Source organism: Lutra lutra, chromosome 7, assembly GCF_902655055.1.
Source record: "Lutra lutra chromosome 7, mLutLut1.2, whole genome shotgun sequence".
Lineage (NCBI taxonomy): Eukaryota > Metazoa > Chordata > Mammalia > Carnivora > Mustelidae > Lutra > Lutra lutra.
Genome location: NC_062284.1, coordinates 60,706,848 through 60,730,169, shown reverse-complemented (window position 1 = coordinate 60,730,169; position 23,322 = coordinate 60,706,848). Strand labels below are relative to the sequence as shown.

Below are 23,322 nucleotides of genomic sequence, written 5' to 3'. Positions count from 1 at the left end.
AACAAAACAGCAATTAGCTGGGGTAGAAGTCAAGACCAGCTCTTCTAAGAAACATGGATACCCCTCCAGCATCCCTTGATGGTGCCTACCCTGCTTCCCTGCTTCATACAGGTCATCGGATACATTCCTTCCAACTCAGCTATGCTTCAGTTTTAAGGCTCTCCCACACCATTCCGTTGGCCACAAAATAGTCCCATTTTGGCTGCTGCCAAGATCCTAACATCTACTCCCTTTGTCCCATTATGGATCCTTAACTTCTTTCCACAAGCTTCACTGGTAATTCTCTTGGTTCTTCATCTCCGCAAAGAACTTAGAGAAATAAGCCAGACACAAGGTCCCATGTTATAATGATTTGCAATGTTCCCATACAAGACAGGTACAAGATCTACATGACATGGATGCATTTCAAAAACATGCTCCATGAAAGAAAAAAGGCTCAAAAGTGATAGATCTACATAGTGGGTTATTATAGTTAAAAAAGAAATAATGAGGATGTTTCTGAGATGATACGGAGTAATTTCTAGGATGTGCTGTTAAGTGAGAAAAGCAAACAAAAACAGGTATCTATAGTATTTACCTTTCACATAAGCAAAATAAGAATATAAGAAAATACACAAATCCTCATTCATGCAAAAGAAATTCAAGAAGGATAAACCAGAAACCAAAGTTGATTTCTTATAGGGAGCAGGTGGGGAAAATGTAGAACGAAAGAGGGGAATGGACAGGTTAGCAGGGATAAAGGGGGGGGTCTTCAAGTACATGTTTTTATATGTAGGATTTTCAGGATCCTAGTGGATGTTTCGTATGTCCCTTACATGCCCCTATAATAAAATCGTTAAAACCAACCAGGATGTGGGTGAAGAATGAGATTGAAGGGCTATGTGGACAAAGTATAATAAAGACAGAAACAAATGCTTACCTGCATTAGAAATGAATAATAGGGGGCGCCTGCGTGGCTCAGTGGGTTAGGCCGCTGCCTTCGGCTCGGGTCGTGATCTCAGGGTCCTGGGATCGAGTCCCGCATCGGGTTCTCTGCTCGGCAGAGATCCTGCTTCCCTCTCTCTCTCTCTCTGCCTGCCTCTCCATCTACTTGTGATCTCTCTCTGTCAAATAAATAAATAAAATCTTAAAAAAAAAAAAAGAAATGAATAATAGAATCAAGTTTCAGGGAGTGGGGAAAGAAAAGGGCTCATAGAAGTAACTGAGGAAGTCAGTATTTTGGTTGGATATGTAAGGCTGAAGACCAAAAGAACTATACATGAATACTACAATTGATATAGTAAGTGTTTCTTAGGAGAGGAGTGGATGAGTAATTTTGGAACTACTTTAAATGCATACTAGAATTGAACAAATATGTCGTAGTTGGCAGCCAGTTTGTCATACTGTTGGAAACGCTAACGTGAAGCCTTTGAAATTCATGGGTTGTGATATGTATACAGATAGATATGTACAGAAATGTAGTTGTATGTGTATGCATAGGTTAGTATGCATATGTATTTATTTTCTCTCTGTTTGCTGGGAGTGCCTAGAAACTGTGACACCCTGGTAACAAAGGGTATCTTGTGCCCAGGTCTTGATTTCCAAACACCTTTATTCTCTAATAAAAAGGAACCAGAGCTCCTTGGAGAAGTATTTTATTCCAGAACTTTGCAGGGAAAATGTAAGATGAGCCTTAAACTTCTTGGAGTGTCAGAAAGTAAGGAAGTGCTTGAAGAAAGATGAGTGTGGGGGATTGTCAAAAGAACGCAAGAGCAACCTAAAGGAGTTCCTCATGGTCAAAGTTAGAATAACTGAACACCAAACTTGGTAATAATAATACCGGGGTGCCTGGGTGGCTTAGTTGGTTAAGCATCCACTCTTGATTTCAGATAAGGTCTCATTCTGGGGTTTTGAGTTCAAGTCCTGGATTGGGCTCCATGCTGGGCATGGAGCTTACTTTAAAAAAGGAAAAGAAAAGATAATACTGAATTTTAACATATAGATTAAAAGAAATACCTTTGAGTCCATATTCTTTTAAATAAATAAGCAAATAAGTAATGTAGAAGGAATAGCTCTTCCTTGCAGTAGAATTCCAGTTAATGAGCGCAGAAGGAAGTAGAGAACCCTCATTACACAAATACCACAGTGACAATTGTTGCAGACTGGATCCATTGATGAAGACTGAAATTAGAGGATGAAGGTTAAAGGAGACACAATTTGCACAGACCAAAAGCATCTACTCAGCATACATATAAGCACAAAAAGAAAGATAGTAGCTATTGTGAAAATTGGCAGAATCTACCTTGCCCAAATGATCTAAGTAGTCACTAGTAGGGCGCCTGGGTGGCTCAGTGGGTTAAGCCGCTGCCTTCGGCTCAGGTCATGATCTCAGGGTCCTGGGATCGAGTCCCGCGTCGGGCTCTCTGCTCAGCAGGGAGCCTGCTTCCCTTCCTCTCTCTCTGCCTGCCTCTCTGCCTGCTTGTGATCTCTCTCTGTCAAATAAATAAATAAAATCTTTAAAAAAAAAAAAAAAAAAAAAAATAAGTAGTCACTAGTAGTATAAATTTTGACCTTGTGAATTTGATGTGATGCATGAGGACACATCATTTCGGTGGTATTCTTGCCAGAATGCATAATATCATTCCAATCATGAGAAAATACGAGAAAACCACAAATTTTGGCACATTCTATAGAGTAACTGATGGGTGCCTTTCAAAAGTATTGAGGAGGTAAGAGAAAGATTTAAGAAATGTAACATACAGGAAGAGACTAAGGAGAAAAGCAACTAAATACATGGGATCCTGTTACAGGATGCTGAAACAGGAAGAGGATTTTAGTGGAAAATTGTTGACGTTCAAATAAGACGTGTAATTTAATTAATATTTTACCAGTTTTATTTTCCTTTCTTAGTAATTGTTTTCTAGTTACATAAGATGCTAAAACTAGGGAAAGCAGCAGGAGGGATGTAAGGAAACTATTATTTTTTGCAACTTTTCTGTAAGTCTAAAATTAGTTCAAAACAGTTTTAAGATTATATGGCAAGAATAATGCAAGGAACTGCCATTTAACTTTCACTCATATTTAGCAATTGTTTGCTTTGTTTCCTTTTTTTTTTTTTAAGATTTTATTTATTTATTTGACAGAGAGATTGAGATCATAAGTAGGCAGAGAGGCAGGCAGAGGGGGGGGGGAAGCAGGCTCCCTGCTGAGCAGAGAGCCCAACACGGGGCTCAATCCCAGGACCCTGAGATCATGTCCTGAGCCGAAGGCAGAGGCTTTAACCCACTGAGCCACCCAGGCACCCCTCCTTTGGTTTTTCAAATTTTTGTTATATAAATGAATACTTTTTTTCTCCCCCATTTTGAGGGTCAGTTTGACACTTTGTACTGAACTTCTTTGTAATAGTTCAATATGTATTTCTTAAGAAAAAGGACATTCTTTCATACAGAACAACAGTGCAGTTACAAAAATTGTTATCAGGTCCACAGACCATATTCAGATATCTCATCAGTTGTCTCTGTAATGTCCTTTATAGGACATTTTTTTCTTGATTCAATCCAGGATCCAATCTAGGACTCCGTGTTTCATTTATTTGTCACATCTCTTTAATCTCTTTTAAATCTGACACAGTGTTCTTTCATGACATTTATTTTTGAGTAGCATACCCCTGTTACTATGTATAGTGTTTTGGGATTTGGGTTCATGAGATTCCTCATTATTAGATTTGCGTTATGCGTTTTGGGCAGGATTACCAACGGAGTGGTGTGTCTTGGGTATGCTGCACTAGGAGGCACATGACACATCGTTTCCAGTATGATATTAGTTTTGATCCCTTTGAGTGTTGGTGCTTCCCTACTGTACAATGACTGCCTTTCTTCCCAAACCAGTTAGTATTTTTGGAGAGAAACTATAGACAGGAACATTCTTGATGGGAGGAGTTATGGGAAAACCCTCTTTTATCTGGTGAAGAGGCTTCAAAATGATGATTTTCTGGGTCTCCTGGCTGGCTCAGTGCATAGAGCACATGACTCTCAATCTCAGGATCGTGAGTTTAAGCCTCACATTGGGTATAGAGATTACTTTAAAAAATAAATAAAAACATATTTTTTTAAATGATGCAGTTCTGATCAGGAATTGAACAGAAATATTTGAGATTTTTGTCTTTAACATGGCAGTAGCTGCTTAAGCATCAGTAAAAGAAAGTTTTTGATAAAAGTACTAAAAATTCTCCTAAGCAGACAGTCTGAAGTGGGAATTTTATAGAAATGGCATTTGGGCTGTCTGTAACTTCAAACCCACTGTTTGTTCAGAATTAGGGGCAGAGTGCTTTAACAGAGAGTCACCCAGCTGTGCCTATGCTGTGTCTTCTCCCATGTCAAGTGGATCATCTTAGGAAATCAGGTTTCTTTACTGAGGTTTTTGTTTTAACTGAATTGGAAGACAAAATAAGCAGTTGGTGACTGGCTTATTGGCTTCTGAGTCATCTTGTGTTAGGTCTGCCTTGGAATTTTTTTTTTTTTTTGAGAAGATGAAGCTTAAGTGTTGGGAGAAATTAGTGGTAGCAGTAGGTTTGTCTTGATTGGAGGATAGAATCACAAACTGGGAAGCTAGTTTACCTCTCTCCTAGCAGTTTCTGTGTGTGAATGGCTACTGTCTCAGCTTCTTTGCAGATTGGCTCTGGAAAGCAGTGTGTTTTAGTCAGGATGGTGTATGTTGGGTATGTTGTTATATTTTCCTAGTCCACTTCAAGCCTTAAGTATAACTTAAATTCTTTCAGAGGATGCAGAAGACTCTATTTAAGGCAGCCCCAGGCAGTATTCTTAATACTGCATTAGTAGTTTTGTGTGTGGTTCTGAGTTACTGCATTAGGATGACTTTATTTTTTTTAACCCTTGAGTAGTTGAATAAAAGACAGTGTCAGTCTACATAATCTTATTTCAAAAGGACTCCTAAATGAAATAATTGTCTTTAAATATTTTAGGCCAACAAGCAGAAAGCTTCAGCTCGTAACCTGTTTCTCACCAATAGCCGAAAGGTAAATTATAGTTTTGTGTTTCCCATTTTATGTTATGCTGGAACATATTTATGTTTGCTGCTCTTGTGTCTTGTGACCTATTGATAATGAATCTGGGAGTACCTAAGAGAATTTCTAAATGTTCTTAATTTATTTTAAAAATACAATTGCTCTTCCTCACATTTCCGGTATTTAAACCTTTTTGGATGAGACCATAGCCTGCTCTGATTCCTTAGGGAGATCATGGAAGCTTCCTGTGCTCAGTCTCTTTAAGAAATGATGATGTTGGGGAGGGTATGTGCTATGGTGAGTGCTGTGAAGTGTGTAAACCTGGCGATTCACAGACCTGTACCCCTGGGGATAAAAATATATGTTTATAAAAAATAAAATAAAATAAAATCTTTTAAAAAATAAAATAAAATAACTTTAAAAAAAAAGAAATGATGATGTTAATATCAATACCTTCCTTTAGAGGGAAGTAGCACAACTCCTTTGAAAGCTGTGAGATCAGATGAGGTAATGTTATTCTGTTTCCTGTGCTGGTCACTCATCATCGGTTTACTTACCTGTAAAATGCGTATATCGTTACTACCAACTTCATAGAGTTTTTGTGAAGAATAAATTAGTTTAATATATGTTAGGCTTAGAGTGGAGCCTAGCATATAATAGGCGTTAGTAGCTATTACTCTTAATATGTGTGGTAATACTTTATAATTTCCCCAGCACATCTCAGATCATTGTTTTTTTCCCCATCTTCTAAGGCACTGTGTGTATAGATTTCTCATACCATGTATTACCCCAGGGTTTGGGTCACAGTACCATATGGGAACATTAATCATTCTGGGGGAGAAAGAGATGTGGCCATTGGAAGATTGTGTGCACTGACAAGACTGAGGAATTAGAGCTCAGGGAGAGCTGCTCCTAGTTTTGGGTCTTCTCCTTTGTGAGAATGTTGTTGTCATCTGCAGCTTGCCCACCAGTGTATGAAGGAGGTACGTCGAGCTGCCTTGCAGGCCCAGAAGAACTGTAAGGAGACCTTGCCTCGTGCCCGCCGCCTCACCAAGGAGATGCTTCTGTACTGGAAGAAGTATGAGAAGGTAGAGAAGGAACACCGCAAGCGTGCAGAGAAGGAGGCCCTGGAGCAGCGGAAGTTGGATGAGGAAATGCGGGAGGTATGATAGTAGTATAAAATTTTGAAACCCTGATTGCTGCAGCCATATTGAGAGGTTGGTATGTACCACATAAATTAAAAGTTAATCAATGAGATCATTGAAAAAAACATTTTAAGACATAATTTTGAGGATAGTAACTTTAGTTTGATAAACCGATTCTGTTTTTATCCTTTCGGTAAGGCCCTCTTTCTGGCCTTCACCTCTCTTTTTCTATGCCATGTTTTTCTGTTCTTTGTAGCCTTATTCCTCTGTATATTTCTGGAGGACCAAAAAAAGGAAAAGAAGGGACAAACAAAAGAAAAAGAAAACCGCTTATAGCTTATCTTGGCTTGATTCCAGGTACTGGCTGCAGTTTCTTCCTTGTTGGAAGAGCAGGGCTGGCTACCAAATTTAGGGCCAGATAGGAACAGTAGACAACTAGTCCAGTTTTGAGACCCATCCCCCACCTGTTTCACTGGTTTAACTTTCAGCCAGTACTCCTCTAAGCTTGATGTCAGCTGATATAGGTGGTTAGATCGTTCAGGGAGGCAAGAGGAGAGAGTAGGAAAACAAAAATCATTGTGTTTCCGTGGGCAAACCAGTTGGGATGTGTAGAAGGAAAGTTGAGGTCTAGAGGAAGGGAATCAGGGGATTGGTTAATGTTTTCTTTCAGGTATGCGTAGTACTCCTGTCAGAGCAGAGGTGTGGCCATTGCTGAGCTCTTCATCTTCTGTCCTTTATCATGCCTTTGAGGACCAATATGGATTTTGCTCAGTTCACTTATTTCCCCCGGGTAACATTTATCTTCGCATGCAAGACAAACAGTGTGTTAGGAAACATTTGATGCTATCCGGAATACTTACTGAATTTAGAGGCATTTGAGAGTTAGTCACAGATCCTGAAGTTTTACAAGCAGCCAGACTTCTAGTCTAGGTTTGTGAGACATTCTTTCAGTTTTGTTGATAGTTAACCGATGAGTTTCCTTCATGTCTTTCTCCAGCGTGTTGAAATAAAGCTCTTTGTGATAAAACTTTATTTTTCTTTTATTTTTTTTATTTTTTTTTATTTTTTATTATTTTTTTAAGATTTTATTTATTTATTTGACAGAGAGAGATCACAAGTAGACAGAAAGGCAGGCAGAGAGAGAGAGAGAGAGAGAGAGGGAAGCAGGCTCCCTGCTGAGCAGAGAGCCCGATGCGGGACTCGATCCCAGGACCCCGAGATCATGACCTGAGCCGAAGGCAGCGGCTTAACCCACTGAGCCACCCAGGCGCCCCAATTTTTCTTTTAGTTCACCGTGTTGATTTGAATGCGTAGTAGTTGATTTTTTTAAGGTTAAAGGAGATAATGCTTGTTTTAATTTAGAGAGGTTTCCTTGATAGAATGTTAGCTTTGCTAACACACTAAACATAAACACCTGTATCCACTATGAAAATAACTCCGTTTTCTGTTAAACTGTCTTTCAGATTTCCTACTCGTTTGAATCTGGCTCAAGTACTGTAAAATCTTAAAGAGAGAGCATAGTTTTATGTAGCATACTTTAGGACTGGTCTCCTTTCTTGGTGAACTTCCCTTGTTATGTTTTTGTTTTTCATTTTGGGGGAGGTATTGGATCAAGGATAAATCCGCTATACCTCGTATGAATTTTATTAAAAATAGTTAATGTAAAGCAGTGACTGTGTGTGTGTGTGTGTGTGTGTTTGATCTATATTCATATTATCACAGAAAAACTGTATGCTGTTTTCAGAGCGTTTTCTTCCTTTGATTGACTTCTCCTGCATTGACTTCCCGAAAAATTCATAGCTCCTAGTCACTTATTTTGACTTTGAGTGATGAAGATTTTTTCACATGTTTACATTTTTTAAGATATTAAAACTGTACACATGTATCTACATCCAGGTTGTGGGGTAAAAATGCATTGGTTGAGTTTAGTTGGTGTCTCAGTGCCACTCTAGGAAAGTAATACAGTAAAGAAATAAGCATTTTAGACAGAAGCCTAATGAAGAAAAGACTTCATATTGTAAATGAGAGCAAAGCCCATGTTATTGTTAGATATAACTAAAGGTTGTCCTTTGCTTTTAGTATCATTAATTTGATTTCAATAAAATTGTGCACTAGCAGTTAACTACCTTTCTAAAGGTAAAGAATTTGTAAAAGAATTATATGTAAACTATATATAGATTTGGTGAATTCTGTTGATCACCTTTGTATATGATTGATGATTTTAGTCTATTTAGTGAAAATAACTTTCTTCTCCTTTAGGCCAAGAGGCAACAGCGAAAACTGAACTTCCTAATCACCCAGACAGAGTTGTATGCCCATTTCATGAGTCGCAAACGAGACATGGGTCATGATGGAATTCAGGAAGAAATCCTAAGGAAACTGGAAGACAGTTCTACCCAAAGACAAATTGACATTGGTGGAGGGGTGGTAGTTAATATCACACAGGAGGATTATGGTGAGTCCTGAATTAGGAAGTAGAGGAAGTGGGTACCGTCCATTTTTTTATACCTAAGGTTATACACATGATTAGTTCTTGTACGTTTTATACTGATTGGTAGGTAATGATTAGTAAAGGAGAATTTATTGCGTGGAGTAGGGAAAGTATGAATAAAACAAACATACAAAATAACTTTTATCAAAGAATTTGAAAAGGAAAGTGTATGTTTATATGATCTTATAAGTTTGGGAATATTTTATATGTTTTGATTTGTTAGTAGAAATGGAGGGTATTTTACCAGAAGAATTCAGTGAACATGTCTCAGCAGAGCAAATTATCTGTCACATAATAAGATTCTTGGTGATACAAGTCCAGCATAAGAAAAAGACTGTGCAGTTGTGGTATTTTTAAGATTTTATTTATTGAGAGAGAGAATGAGAGAAAGCACAAGTGGGGAGGAGAGGGAAAAGCAGGCTTCCTACGAATAGGGAACCCAATGTGGGCCTCAATCCCAGGACCCTGAGATCATGACCTGAGCCAAAGACAGATGCTTAACTGCCTGAGCCACCCAGTCACCCCTCAGTTGTGGTCTTTTGGTGACCACAAGGAGGGGAGGGATGGATTGGGGTGAAATTTGAGGGGAATTTCATAGAGAATAGTGATCAAGATGACATTGAGCTCAGAATAAAAAGAATAAGTGTGCTTGCAAGGACCTTGGGGTTCATACATGTCTGGATTTCTTCTTTGGGAATAGTTTCACCCAGCAAAAATCTGTCACAATTTTGAGTCCCTGTTGTTTTGCTTTTCTTTGTTTTGTGCAAGAAACTCAGGATTGGGAGATGAGCTCAGTCTCCTGTTGGTTTCTGTGAGCTGGCTTTGGCAACTGGAGACCATGGCAGCCCTCTGCCTTCATAATCACTCCTAAGTCCTTACCTCTTTCATGTAATTTGAACCTTTCTACTCTCTCACTCTTAGGGATGAGTAAATTGGGGGAGTTAGGGATTGAAAATGTTGGTATGAGTTGCATCTTTGAAGGAGATCAGTTAATGACGTGTGATAATCTCTAAGTTTTCCTTTTCAGATAGTAACCATTTCAAAGCCCAGGCCCTGAAGAATGCTGAAAATGCTTATCATATTCATCAAGCTCGGGTAAGTCTTAAAAATGAAAAGAAACTGTAAGGGGCTCTGGAAATAACCTACAACCTTTCACTTGGGTGGTCTTCCTTTAGACTTATTCATAGTTTCAATTAAAAGCATTGGCAGTTGTGTATATATGTGAGTGTGTTGTTGGGTGGAGGCTGTGTCTCTATTTAGAGCAGTAGGAATAATTGAGGAAGGGTGGAGAATGAGCATTCACTTGTCTAAGCTTTAGGAGTGTGTTGATTGAAGCTTGGACAGTTTACCTATTTTTTTTTTGTCATCTTGAGTAATCATGGGTAATGTAGTGTGAAGCACATCATGGTTATTTAGTGGTATAAATGACATTGGTGCTTATTAAGAGAGCTATATCATTGATCTAAGAATACTGCTAAGTTAGGACTTTCTTTCACCTTAGTAATAAGTGGCTAATTCTTGAAGTAGTGATATTTCATGAAATCAGAAGGAAACTGCAGTTAGATTAAATTAAAGTAAGTAAAGAAAGTAAAGAATATACTGCATAGGATCCCCGTGTAACAGCTTCCAAGTCAGGATAAACTTGACTTTCTTTTTTTTTTTTTTTTTTTAATTTCTTTTAAATTTTATTTTTTATAAACATATATTTTTATCCCCAGGGGTACAGGTCTGCGAATCGCCAGGTTTACACACTTCACAGCACTCACCATAGCACATACCCTCCCCAATATCCATAACCCCACCCCGCCTCTCCCAACTCCCCTCCCCCCATCAACCCTCAGTTTTAAACTTGACTTTCTTTGCACCAAACCCAGCTAAACAAATTTTAACACATGCCTTGATGGAGCAAGTAGTCCTATAATATGGTTTATGGTCATGTAATATGTCTGCTCATCCAAAGCATATTCTTAATGTAATTGTTAAATTAATTTATATTAGTAAATTAGTAAAAATATTAGTAATATTTAATATATTGTGGGGTTTTCTTTGTTTTGTTGTTGTTGTTTTGAGAGAGAGCGAGAAAAAACATGGCCAGGGGAGGGGAAGAGGGAGGAGCCGACTCCTGGCTGAGCAGGGAGCCCAGGGTAGGGTTCTATCCCAGGACTCCAAGATCATGACCTGAGCTGAAGGCAGCCGCTTCACTTTTTATAGAATTATTTAAGAATTAAAAAAGAGGGCACCTGGGTGGCTCAGTTGGTAAAGCCACTGCCTTCAGCTGAGGTCGTGATCCTGGAGTCCCGGGATCGAATCCCGAGTCGGGCTCCCAGCTCCACAGGGAGTCTGCTTCTCCCTCTGACCTTCTCCCCTCTCATGCGGGCCTTCGCGCGCGCACTCACTCTCTCTCGCTCTCTCAAATAAATAAATAAATAAATAACTATTAAAAGAATTTTAAAAAAGAATTAATAATCTAGGTGCCCCTCTCATATTGTGCTTTATACATAATATATTAAATAATATCAGAAATATCACAAAGTAGATATATTATCATTATGAACTTTATTTGAATTTCATTTTTTCCCTCATATGTTTCTTCAAATGTGTTCTTACTTTCCAGACAAGGTCATTTGATGAAGATGCGAAAGAAAGTCGAGCAGCTGCCCTTCGGGCAGCAAACAAGTCTGGTACTGGGTTTGGGGAGAGTTACAGCCTGGCAAACCCATCTATCCGGGCTGGGGAAGATATTCCACAGCCTACAATTTTTAATGGCAAATTAAAAGGCTATCAGCTGAAAGGCATGAATTGGTTGGCAAATCTCTATGAACAGGTGAATTTTAGAACTATGACATACCCACTCTCTTTCTTCACATGTTTTCCTAAAGTCATTGGTTTTGTGTATTGTGAGATGAGCACAAGACAAAGTTTTAAATTTCATCCCTTTGAAAAGTTTTATCCTCTGACAAGAGTCAGAAAGATGTCTTTAAATGTTTAACCTGAAATTTTATTGGGAGGATATTTGTATCATGTTTGTCTTAGGTCTTGGTAAACCTGATTGTTTTTTGGCCTGGATTAAATTAGCTGAATAACTGGCTTTGGCATCTTCACCTCAGATACCATGATTCTTAGTTGTAGCTATGGAGTTGGCAAAAGGAATCATTACAGCTGTGGGTAGTAGTGCTGAAATGGTATTTTTAGTCACTTTTGTCTAAGTTAAGTCTGATAATTTGATTAGTTCTCTGGGACAGTAGGTTGAATTCTGTGTGATGGAATATGAGAGGATATTGACTGTGGTTTTTTTCCCCCCCAGGGCATTAATGGCATTCTTGCAGATGAAATGGGCCTTGGTAAAACAGTGCAGAGTATTGCCCTCCTGGCCCATCTAGCTGAGGTGGGTAGATGCAATCTCTCTTCCCCACTCTAGATTTTGGGGTGAGAATCAGCCATTATCAAGCACTGTGCTACACTTTGTAGCATATGAGGACAGTAGGACCTAACTCCTTGCCTTCAAAGTCATTATAGGGTGACACAGTGTGATGAAGCATTTTGGTTTTCAAGACTAAAATAGTTACTGAGAATGTATGGTTTGACATATTGCCCCCTGTCCCCTGCCTGGAGCCATTCATATAGTGACAAAGACAATTGTAGTTATTTGGACCAGAAGACCCAGGTTCACATTTGAACTCTGTATTGACTATAAACAATGTAAACTTGGGCACTTTATCTGGTCTGTTTTGCTCTGACTTCGCTTTAATTCTCTGAAGTTTAGTTTCTACTTCTGCAGAGTTGGGATAATACCTACTTTATAGGAATTCTCTGAGAATTAAATGAGAAAATGTATGTAGAAGCATTTTGAAAAAAGCAAAGTTCCAGTAATAGTAAAATTGGTAGGAGTGTCTCGTATAAGGGAAGCAATACAAACAAGTCAGGGTATGATAAGTGCATTGTGAATGATAGAAATTAGGACCTATAAGTGGTGGGGGTGGGAGTAATTGCTTGGTATTTTTTCTCAAAGTTTTTCTGAGCCAGTTCCTTGCCTGTGTTATTATTAACATAGGATATTATTGCTGAGAATGCAGATGTGGGAGCTAGGCACCATTTCTCTTGTTACAGTGTATCATTCTTAAACTGCTCTTGTCACTGATTATAATTTTGAACTAAATATCTCCAGTTTTCCTGCAGTTAGCTGACTCAATTTTTGTCTTTCAGAGAGAGAACATCTGGGGACCTTTCTTAATAATTTCACCTGCTTCTACACTTAACAATTGGCACCAGGAGTTTACTAGATTTGTTCCTAAATTTAAGGTAAAAATCAATCCAACAAAAATTTCTATTGCTCTTTAAAATAAACTTTCTGACTTTTTTTTTTTTGCTGCCTTATTTAATTACTCTAAGAGTTTTTAATTTGTTGCATTTTTTCTAAAATACTTTAGATACATTCTCTTTAAAACTTTCTGATGAGTGGGATGGGTCAGTTAGTTAGGTGTCCAGCTCTTGATTTCGGCTCAGGTCATAATCATGGGATCCTGGGCTTCATGCTAAGCAACAAGTGTGCTTGAGATTCTCCCTCTCCCTTTACCTCTCCCCTCCACACACTCACACTCTCTCTGTCTCTCTCGTGCATATGCGTGCTCTCTCTCTAAAATAAATAATACCTTAAAAAAAAAAAGTTACTGGGGTGCCTGGCTGGCTTAGTTGGCTAAGTATCTGCCTTCACCTCAGGTCATGATCCTGGGGTCCTGGGATTGAGCCCCGCGTCAGGCTCCCCACTTAATGGGGAGCCTTTTCCGTCTCCCTCTGCTGCTCCCCCTGTTTGTGTTCTCTCTCTCTCTCTCAAATAAATACATAGAATCTTTAAAAAAAAAACTTTACTGGGGCACCTGGGTGGCTCAGTGGGTTAATAAGCCTTTGCCTTTGGCTCAGGTCATGATCTCAGGATCCTGGGATCGAGCCCTGCATCAGGCTCTCTGCTTAACAGGGAGTCTGCTTTCCCTCCCTCTCTCTCTACCTGTCTCTCTGCCTACTTGCGATCTCTGTCAAATAAATAAATAAAATCTTAAAAAAAAAAAACAAAAACACGTTGGGGTGCCTGGGTGGCTCAGTGGGCTAAAGCCTCTGCCTTCAGCTCAGGTCATGATTCCAGGGTCCTGGGACCGAGCCCCACATTGGGCTGTCTGCTCAGCAGGGAGCCTGCTTCCTCCTCTCTCTCTGCCTGCCTCTCTGCCTGCTTGTGATCTCTCGTCTGTCAAATAAATAAATAAAATCTTAAAAAAAAAAAGTTACTGACAGTAACAATAAGCATATTACATCCTTTTGTTTCATAAGTGAGAAAGCCAAAGTCCAGTTTGAATGATTTGCTGCATTAGCCCCATGGATTGATACTCTTGGTCAAACTGCCATAGTAGAAAATATTATCCACCTTATTGGTTTAACAGATATTTTGGCAAATCATATCATCAGGGCACATATCCTGTAAATTACGGCATTGCCTTCCCCCCCATATATTCATAAATAATTCGTTTTCTTGATACTCTAAAGTCAGATCTTTAGTCCTAGTCGAGATTATAATGTCTAAGGAAGATAATAAAGTTAATTTTAACTAATTCAGAGGAAAAGAAGTGAGATTGAGGTCAGAAGGGAAGTATGTTGCACTAAGTTGGTTAAGATGTGGAAAAGATTTATTAAACAGGGTTTAATTGTGGAAAGTTATTGAGATATAAGAAAGAATGGGTATGATTTATTATGTTGCTTGCAAGTAAAAATGGTAAAATCAGTTACATATGAGTTCTGTCCCTAAAGTGATGATGAAGCTGCGCGGTGAGGAAGATTTTATGGAGATTCTTTATCAAGAGTTACTATTAGGGTCTCCCTGATTTGGGGTCTCCTTAATATATGGGTTCCATGGAGTTTAAAGGGCACAGGATAGGGTGGAGGTGGGGAGTCAGATGTTTTCTCACTTATGTTTTTTAAGGAATAAGGACACATCTGAGATATTCCACTTTGGGATACCTTTGTGGCTATGGCCCCATCTTTGTGGCTGAATTGTAGATTTAAAAACTGTTTACAAGGCACATTAGGTATATAGCTTTTAACTGTGCTGACTTATTTTTAAATTTTTAAGATGAGATTCTAAGGCAATTTGTTGAGTATTTTCTCTAGAGTTTGCCATTTGGTATATGGAGCTGCCATATTTTTTCTGCATTTATTCATTTCATTCATTCATTCATTCATTGTTTTCTTTTCCAGCATATGTTAAACAATCAGGAAGTTGAAAAATTAAGTCTTAAAAATTTCCCGCAAACAAGTTGTGTTTTCAGTATTAACTGCACTGACCATTAGATGGCAGTGCATTACTGCTTGAGTCGTTGATACCTCTCCTTTGATTTTGTACCTGTGCCTGGAACTGAGTGCTCATTTGCATGTTGATCTTCCTTTGGATATTCTAGGGGTCAGTAAAATATGGCCATGGAATAGGATGTGGTCCTATTCCAGTTGCCACTTTCATTTGTCCTAGTTGTTTTGTTTTGTTTTTTTATTGTGATAAAATACACATACAGAGGGAGGGCACCTGGACGGCTCAGTCAGTAGAGCATCCAACTAGTTTTCAGGGTCATGAGTTTGAGTCCCACTTTGGGTGCAGAGATTACTTGAAAACAAAAAACTAAAAGAAACAAAACAACCCATAGACATACATGGAATGTTTAAAGTTTACTAGTATTAACAACATTTACAGTGTGGTGCAATGATCAATACTTTCTGGTTGTAGAATTTTTCATCATCCTAAACAGAAACCTCTTCCCCATTAAGCAGTCACTCCCCATCCCCCTTTCCCTCTAGCCCCTGGCTACCACAAGTCTGCTTCTCTGGATTTGCTTATTCTGGGTATTTCATCTAACTGGAATTGTATAATAGGTTGCCTTTTAAATCTGGCTTCTTTTCATATAGTATAATATTTTCATGTTGCAGCATGTGTATCAACATATTATTTCTTTTTATGACAATATTTTCATTAACTAGACATTCTATATTTTGTTTATCCATTTATCTCTCAGGGGTATTTGGGTTGTTTCCACCTTTTGGCTCTTGTTAATAGTACTGTTACGAACATTCATGTACAGGTTATCATTTGAACACCTGTCCTGTGTCCTGTTTTCATGTTTCATGTATACTTTACAGTGGAATTGCTAAGTCATTCTGTATTTAACTTATTGAGGAATCTGCCACCTGTTTTTTTGTCTAGCTTGCAAGCTAAATATAGTTTTCGTGTTTTTAAACTGTTGATTTAAAAAGAATAATAGGGTGCCTGGGTGGCTCAGTGGGTTAAGCCGCTGCCTTCGGCTCAGGTCATGATCTCAGGGTCCTGGGATCGAGTTCTGCATCGGGCTCTCTGCTCAGCAGGGGGCCTGCTTCCCTTCCTCTCTCTCTGCCTGCCTCTCTGCCTACTTGTGATCTCTGTCAAATAAATAAATAAAATCTTAAAAAAATAAATAAATAAATAAATAAAAATAAAAAGAATAATATTTCATAACAAATGGTATATGAAATTTAAATACCTATATATTGAAACACAACCACGCTCTCCTGTTTGTTATTTGTGCTTGCGTTCTTGCTACAACAGCAGAGTTGAGTAGTTGTGACAGAGATCATATTGCCTGTAAAGCTGAAAATGGTTATCATTTGCCTGTTTACTGAAAAGGTTTGATGACTTCTGCTCTATTGATTCATTGTTTCTATTGCCATTACTCCTTTAGATTGTCAGAAATGTGTTTGCTTCTCTGCAGAGCATGGTTAAATGTAGACTCTGCTCAGATTTATATAGTAAGTTTAGTTTGCATTCAAAAGATATTTAGGTCTGTGATAACATCTGAAAGTTCATTTTATTTGGCAGATATCTGAGTAACATTTGTTTTATAATTCTAGTATGACCAATGTCTCTGACTTCCTCTTTTTCCCTAAGAGTAATATATTTGGTTTTTATTTTTTCTGTAGTTAATGTTCCGTTTTCATTCCTGAAATTGGCTATTTTGTGTGTTTTCTATTTTATTCATTTCTGTTCTTTTATTATTATTGTCTACTTTCTTGTGCACTTTTTCTTTCTCTAACATCTCAGGATGGAGCTTAGATTATTGATTTTCAGCTTTTTCTAGTAAGTGTTTTTAAGGGTATTAATTGCTTTCTATGCATGACTATAGCCATCCAAAGGTTTGATGGGCCACACTTGCATTATTTGACAGACAGATCACAAGTAGGCAGAGAGGCAGGCAGAGAGGAGGAAGCAGGCTCCCCACTGTGCAGAGAGCCTGACACAGGGCTTGATCCCAGGACCCTGGGATCATGACCTGAGCTGAAGGCAGAGGTTTTAACCCACTGAGCCACCCAGGCGCCCTGCATTATTCTTTAATTCAAAATAATTTCTGGGTTCTATTTCAAGTTCCTGTTTGATTCATGGCTTATTTATGAGTGATTCTTGGGGTGCCTGGGTGGCTCAGTCGGTTAAACATCTGCCGTTGGCTCAGATCATGGTCCTGGGATCCTGGGATCGAGCCCCACATCAGGCTCCCTGCTCAGCTCCCTGCTTTTCCCTCTGCCTGCCGCTCCCCTTGCTAGTGTGAGTGCACACTCTGTCAGGTAAATAAATAAAATCTTCACACACACACAAAAGTGGTTCTTGAGGTACTTATCTGGCTCAGTGAGTAGACTGTATGACTCTTGATCTCAAGGCTGTGAGTTCAAGCCCCATATTGGGTGTAGGGCCTATTTAAAATAAGTAAGTAAGTAAATGTGGTTCTTAATTTTGAAACAAAGGAAGATTTTCTAGGTATCTTGTTACTAAGTTATGGCTTAAATCTGCTGTGATAGGAAAATAGGCTTTTTATGGTTTTAATCCTTTGAAATTTTTTGAACTTTTCTTTTATGGTCCACCATATATATGGTCAGTGTTTCTAAATGTCTTGTATCTGCAGAGAGTAGGTATTATGCAGTTGTTGAGGGTAGCGTTGTATATGTGTTGGTTAGGTCAGGTGTATTTCAGCTCTTCTGTATCTTTACTGGTATTTTTGTCTGCCTATCGGAATACTAATTGAAAGAAGTATTTTAAAATTTACTGCAGGAATGTCTGGATGGCTCAGTCTGTTACACATCTGACTTCAGCTGGGTTCATGATCTCAGTTTGCTGGTCCCTCTCCCTGCTAATGTACTCTTTGTCTCTCTTTCAAATAAATAAGTAAAAAATTTTTTTTAATTACTGCAATTAAGGACTGACCCATTTCTGTTTTCTTCTGTCCATTTGCTTTACATTTTCAGGCTGTGAGTTGTATACAAATTTACAATTATTTTTATCTTCCTGATAAATCAAACCTTTTATTATTATGAAATTCTTCTTGTTAAGACTTTTTGCCTCATGCCTGTTATCTCTGGCATTAAATAGATGAGCTTTCTCTGTTTTTTTGTTTTTTTGTTTTTTTTTTTTAAAGATTTTATTTATTTATTTGACAGAGAGAGATCACAAGCAGGCAGAGAGGCAGGCAGAGAGGCAGGCAGAGAGACAGGAGGAAGCAGGCTCCCTGCTGAGCAGAGAGCCCGATGCGGGACTCTATCCCAGGACTCCGAGATCATGACCTGAGCCGAAGGCAGCAGCCCAACCCACTGAGCCACCCAGGCGCCCCCTTTCTTTGGTTTTTATGTGGTATCTTTTTCTTTCTTTTATGTTTAACCATTCTGTTTATAGTTAAGGTTTTTTCTTGCCTTTTGTTTATATTTATGCTGACTTTTAATGTAGTTGTTGATACATGGAATTTAAATCTGCCTTGCTGTTTGCTTTCTACTTCTTTCCTTCTACTTCTATAACTTTCCTTTTCTCCTTTCTGGTGTCCTTTGAATTGGTTAGATTTTACTACTCTTTCATTCCTTCTTAGCTTGCTACTTATACATTCATTTTATTCTTTAGTAGATACCCAGGAGAATATCCAAGAGTCAAGGAAACATGCATCCTTGACTTTTTAAAAAGTAACATAAATTAATACTGTTACTGCTTTCCAGACAGTACAAGGGCTTTAGTATACTTTTTTTTTTCTTAAAGAGAATGTGAGAGAGCCTTGAGTGGGATGGGGTGGAGGGAGAGACAGAGAATCCTAAGCAGGCTCCACAACCCTGAGATCATGACTTGTGCTGAAATCAGAGTTGGACTCTTAACCAACTGAGCTACCCGCATGCCTGGGGCTTTTGTATGTATTTTAACGACATTCCTCTTCTGTAGACTCACATGCTGTTGTTGTTGTTTTAGAGATTTGATTTATTTGAGAGAGACATGCTGTTGTTTTTGTATGTATTTTCTCTTTTAAACCCCACAAAGCATTTTATTATTATCTATACATTTTAAATTTATTTAAATTTATTCATATTACCTATTCACTATTTTCATTGATCTTCATTTCTTCCTGTGTATTTATACTTCACTGTGACTGAGATTTTTCAGAGCAACAAAAAACATCAAGCTGTAGACTTAAGAAGCACCTTGAAAGAAAACCACACCTAGAGACGTCACAGAAAAAGTTTCAAATTTTGCTTTCTTTTGTTTCACCATGCTTTAGCCTAAATATTTCCCTCTGACCTATCATCTGTTTTGTTAATTTTCTCTATGCTGCATCTAATCTGTCATTACACCCATGATTGAATTCTCAGTTTTAGTTTTTGTATTTTTCAGATCTAAAAAAACTCCCTTTGGTACTCTATAGTTTCTAGAACACCACTGAATTTCCCAAGCTTATCTTTTAATTCCAGGAACCAATTAGCATCTTTTTAAAAAGTCTGTTTCTGATATTTTCATCGCCTGGGTCTCCTCTGGGTTTATTTCCTGTATCTGTTTTTTGTGTTTTCAGTTATGGGGTCTAGTTTTTCCATATGTCTGGGGACTTTTTTGTTGGTTTTGTTTGTGTTTTTATTGTATACCAGACATTATATAGGAAAAATTCTAGAGATAATTTTGGGCGTCTGTTTTCTTCTTCCAGAGAGGATTTATATGTGTTCTGGGTTGGTGGTATTTGTTTTGTTGTTTTGGTTTTGGCCTCTAGTAATTTGGTGGGGCCGGGTTGGGGGTGAGGGCACTAATAATCCAAAGTCCCCACCTTAATCTTGTCAGGAATTGAGATGATTCAAAGCTGGGATTCAGTACTTGTTAAGGCACATCTATGTGTAATTGACCTTTACTGCCCATGGGTATGTATCCTGTGATTCCCATCTTAAGGCCAGGAAGGTGGGTGGACCTGATAATCTTTTCTCCTTGAATTCCAGTTTTTGTTCCTAGGCCCTGCATCTCTTTTAAAAAAACACCTCTTAAATTTCTTAGTTTCTCAACTAGAACTTTTGGAAAAGATCAGCATCATTAGGAAAGATACGTACCAGGTGTCAGACTTTACTTTCTAGATGGACTTTCCTTTCTGGATCTTGATTCTGTAATTCTCTTCTGCAACAGTAGTTTTCCGATGCCCTCTCACGAATATTTTGTATGTGTGTTTTAATTCAGTCCTCAAGAAGAGTACTAGTGGCAGTATATTCATTCTTTAGGTTCTTATAAAATCATTCTGAATAACATTTATGGTGATACTTTTAAGATTATAAGTAGGAAATAATCTGCATAATGGTCCTTTTTCCAGGTGCTACCATATTGGGGAAATCCTCATGATAGAAAAGTTATCAGGAGATTCTGGAGTCAGGTAACTTTCAGCTTACTGCATATACACATGCACCCATGTACATACACGTACATATGTAATCATTTCTCCATTTCATTTGACTAACTTCTTGTGCATAAAATCTTATATATGTTTCTAGATACTAGGCAAGTGCACTTTTTTCTTCTATAACACTTTTCCCTTATAGACACTTTTCACTTATAGACAATCACCTGGACTTAAGTCCAGAATTGAGTAAGAACTCTTAAATAAGTTGAAGACCAGTGTTTAACATGATCTGTAATTAAGGTGAGTACTTTAAAAAGTTACAGTTTAATTCAGTGCACATCTACCATGCAGAAGCAGCACATCTTTAGTAGGACTTTGTTAAACAACTTAGCCTTAGAAAATAAAATCCATTCCTCATTATCTTGTGAGTTAATTAGGTATCTATTTTCATTCTTCCCTTCTTATATTTACAGAAGACGCTCTACACTCAGGACGCCCCCTTCCACGTGGTCATCACCAGCTACCAGCTGGTGGTGCAAGATGTGAAGTATTTCCAGCGTGTCAAGTGGCAGTACATGGTATTGGACGAGGCCCAGGCGCTCAAGAGTAGCTCCAGGTAACATGATTAGTAGAAACCAAACTAGACTGAGACAGTATAGATGTACAGAGAGAGGATACAGACTTACGATATACTTAATGATAGAAAAAGAGGGGAGTAAGGGTCCGTGAAGGATCAGAACTTGGCATGATACAGTTTTTGCATAGGCCACGTCTGTGACCAGAAGGCAAGAATTCCCTTTTGCATTTTACACGGAATACAAATATTAATGTTCAGAATACAAGGGTTCTTCTTAACTTCTATTTCTCTACTCAATATTTATTGCATCTTAGTAGATTTTGTTCTTCCAGGAACATTTTTGTGGGAGAAGACAGACATTTTGTCTGTCTGTTGATTCAGGGATTATTTTGAACAGGAGGTCTTAGTAGGAAGTAGAATATTAGATTATATATATTGTAGGTTCTGTCTGTTCTGTGCAGGTTGTGCTAGTCCCTGATTGATTATTAGAGCCCCAAGATCTTTTCATTGGAAGTTACATGTTTAAAATACTCTATTACCTTCAAAGTAACAAACTGAAATAGTAAGTCATTTCCTGACTTTAAAGTGTTGCTCAGTGATATTAAATGTCGCAGTTGGTGCATTTTTATTAACTCTTGGTGAGCCTATGTGACATTCCTAGAGATCCATTTTAACTGACAAGTTGGTACTTTCTATCCTCCGACAGATATTACTTCATATTATACTCTTTTGAAGTAGGACATATTTATTACTGGGAGCAACATACTCATTTTGCATTTTCTTCTCACACCCTTTCTCTTTCTCCGTTGATCTCTCTATACTCACACTGGAAGCACAGAGATTAATAATTGTAAAGCTTTCTACTGCTGATAAATACCTTATAATTAAAAGTCTGGTGTCAACAAAACTGACCAAAGATAGTAGAGCACTTTGTTAAGCCAGAAAAGATCGTACTCTGCCCATTTGAGGGCTATTTTTTCTAAACCCTAATACCATGTTTTCAGTATACAGGGGTCATTTTCTGTCCTTGGCTTTGTTGAGTAATATTTTTCAATGTGTACACGGTGGAGTACTTGATTCTGAGTGTTTGGAATTTTTTTGGAAAGCGTTTTTAGAAATACAGGGTCTTAGTAGGGTGAAGAAAGATTTACTGCTAACTTGGAATTTGTAATTCATTTTACTGAACAGTGTTCGTTGGAAGATTCTCTTGCAGTTCCAGTGTCGGAATCGGCTTTTGCTAACTGGGACCCCAATTCAGAACACCATGGCAGAGGTAGGCATTAGTAAAGCCTTCAGTTTTATGTCTGCATTAAATAGAATGGTTCTAGCACAGAATAGAATTCTTTCCCATGCTCACCTGGAACGTTACTTCTCTGTACAAATTATAATCCACACATAAAAGGAAGAATTTGACCATAGATTGACCTAAGTGGGTTTTTTGGGCATCATTCCTATTTTCTTATTCTCTGGCATAAGCAAATAATTAATGTATTCCTTTGTATTTATGGAATAACTGGTGGCCACATTAGGAATGCTACCCATCTAATGCAGAGATATTTTTATAACAAAACGAAAAGGTAATGAATGTTCTTTGGCACTGAGAGGAGCTAAATTCCTTATTTAGAAAGATAATTGATCATCTAGAACAAGGGTCAGAAAAGTTTCTGTAAAGAGCCAGATAGTAATTTTTTTTCCCAGATAGTAAATAATTTAGACTTTACAGGCCGTATAGTTGCCATTGCAGCTGCTCAGCCTTGCCAGTGTAATGTGAAAGCAGCCATAGACAGTACATGAAGGAACAGATGGAGCTATGTCCCACTAAAACTTTCTTTATAAAAGTAGTTTGTACAAAAGCAGCCTTTGTACCAGACGCCGTAATTTATTAACCTCCGATTAAGAGTCATTATTAATTAGCAAGTTATGCTACTTCAGATTGTATTCTGTTGTGAAATGGATTTTTTCAGTATGTAAGATCTTTAAAACTATCACATTGCAAAATATGAGCAAGACTTGTACTTTTAGACTTTTAGTTGGAAATCAATTGAAAAATAATCTCATTTTGCTATAGCATCTTAGAAAATAAGAGTTGGTTGATGAGGCATGGGCTTATACACTCATTCTTTTTCGCCCATTTGCCAAAACTTATACCTGTTCCTAGATACACACACGTACACACCTGCAACTTTCATTCTCTCCAGACCCTCACCATATCCTCACACACTGTCATTTTGTTATCCTACAGTTATTTCACATATCTTCTATTTCTAGCTCTGGGCTCTGCTCCATTTCATTATGCCAACATTATTTGATTCACATGAGGAATTTAATGAATGGTTTTCCAAGGACATTGAGAGCCACGCTGAAAACAAATCCGCCATTGATGAGAGTGAGTGATTTTATGAACTCTATTTCTTTCTACCTATCAGTGTAGGCAA

The 23,322-nt window shown here is 38.1% G+C and overlaps 1 protein-coding gene across 3 annotated transcripts in view; it reads left to right on the top strand.

Annotated features, from left to right (window-relative positions):
• INO80 (INO80 complex ATPase subunit) overlaps positions 1–23,322 on the top strand; it is a 129,834-nt gene that overhangs the window by 35,788 nt on the left and 70,724 nt on the right. For all 3 annotated transcript variants that reach the window (XM_047736087.1, XM_047736086.1, XM_047736085.1), the window contains exons 8-18: positions 4,961–5,014; positions 5,962–6,165; positions 8,407–8,602; positions 9,666–9,733; positions 11,253–11,462; positions 11,943–12,023; positions 12,842–12,937; positions 20,284–20,343; positions 20,784–20,926; positions 22,076–22,160; positions 23,156–23,273. In XM_047736087.1, the coding sequence (XP_047592043.1) occupies positions 4,961–5,014; positions 5,962–6,165; positions 8,407–8,602; positions 9,666–9,733; positions 11,253–11,462; positions 11,943–12,023; positions 12,842–12,937; positions 20,284–20,343; positions 20,784–20,926; positions 22,076–22,160; positions 23,156–23,273 (1,315 nt within the window). The remainder of the gene's footprint in view (positions 1–4,960; positions 5,015–5,961; positions 6,166–8,406; positions 8,603–9,665; positions 9,734–11,252; positions 11,463–11,942; positions 12,024–12,841; positions 12,938–20,283; positions 20,344–20,783; positions 20,927–22,075; positions 22,161–23,155; positions 23,274–23,322) is intronic.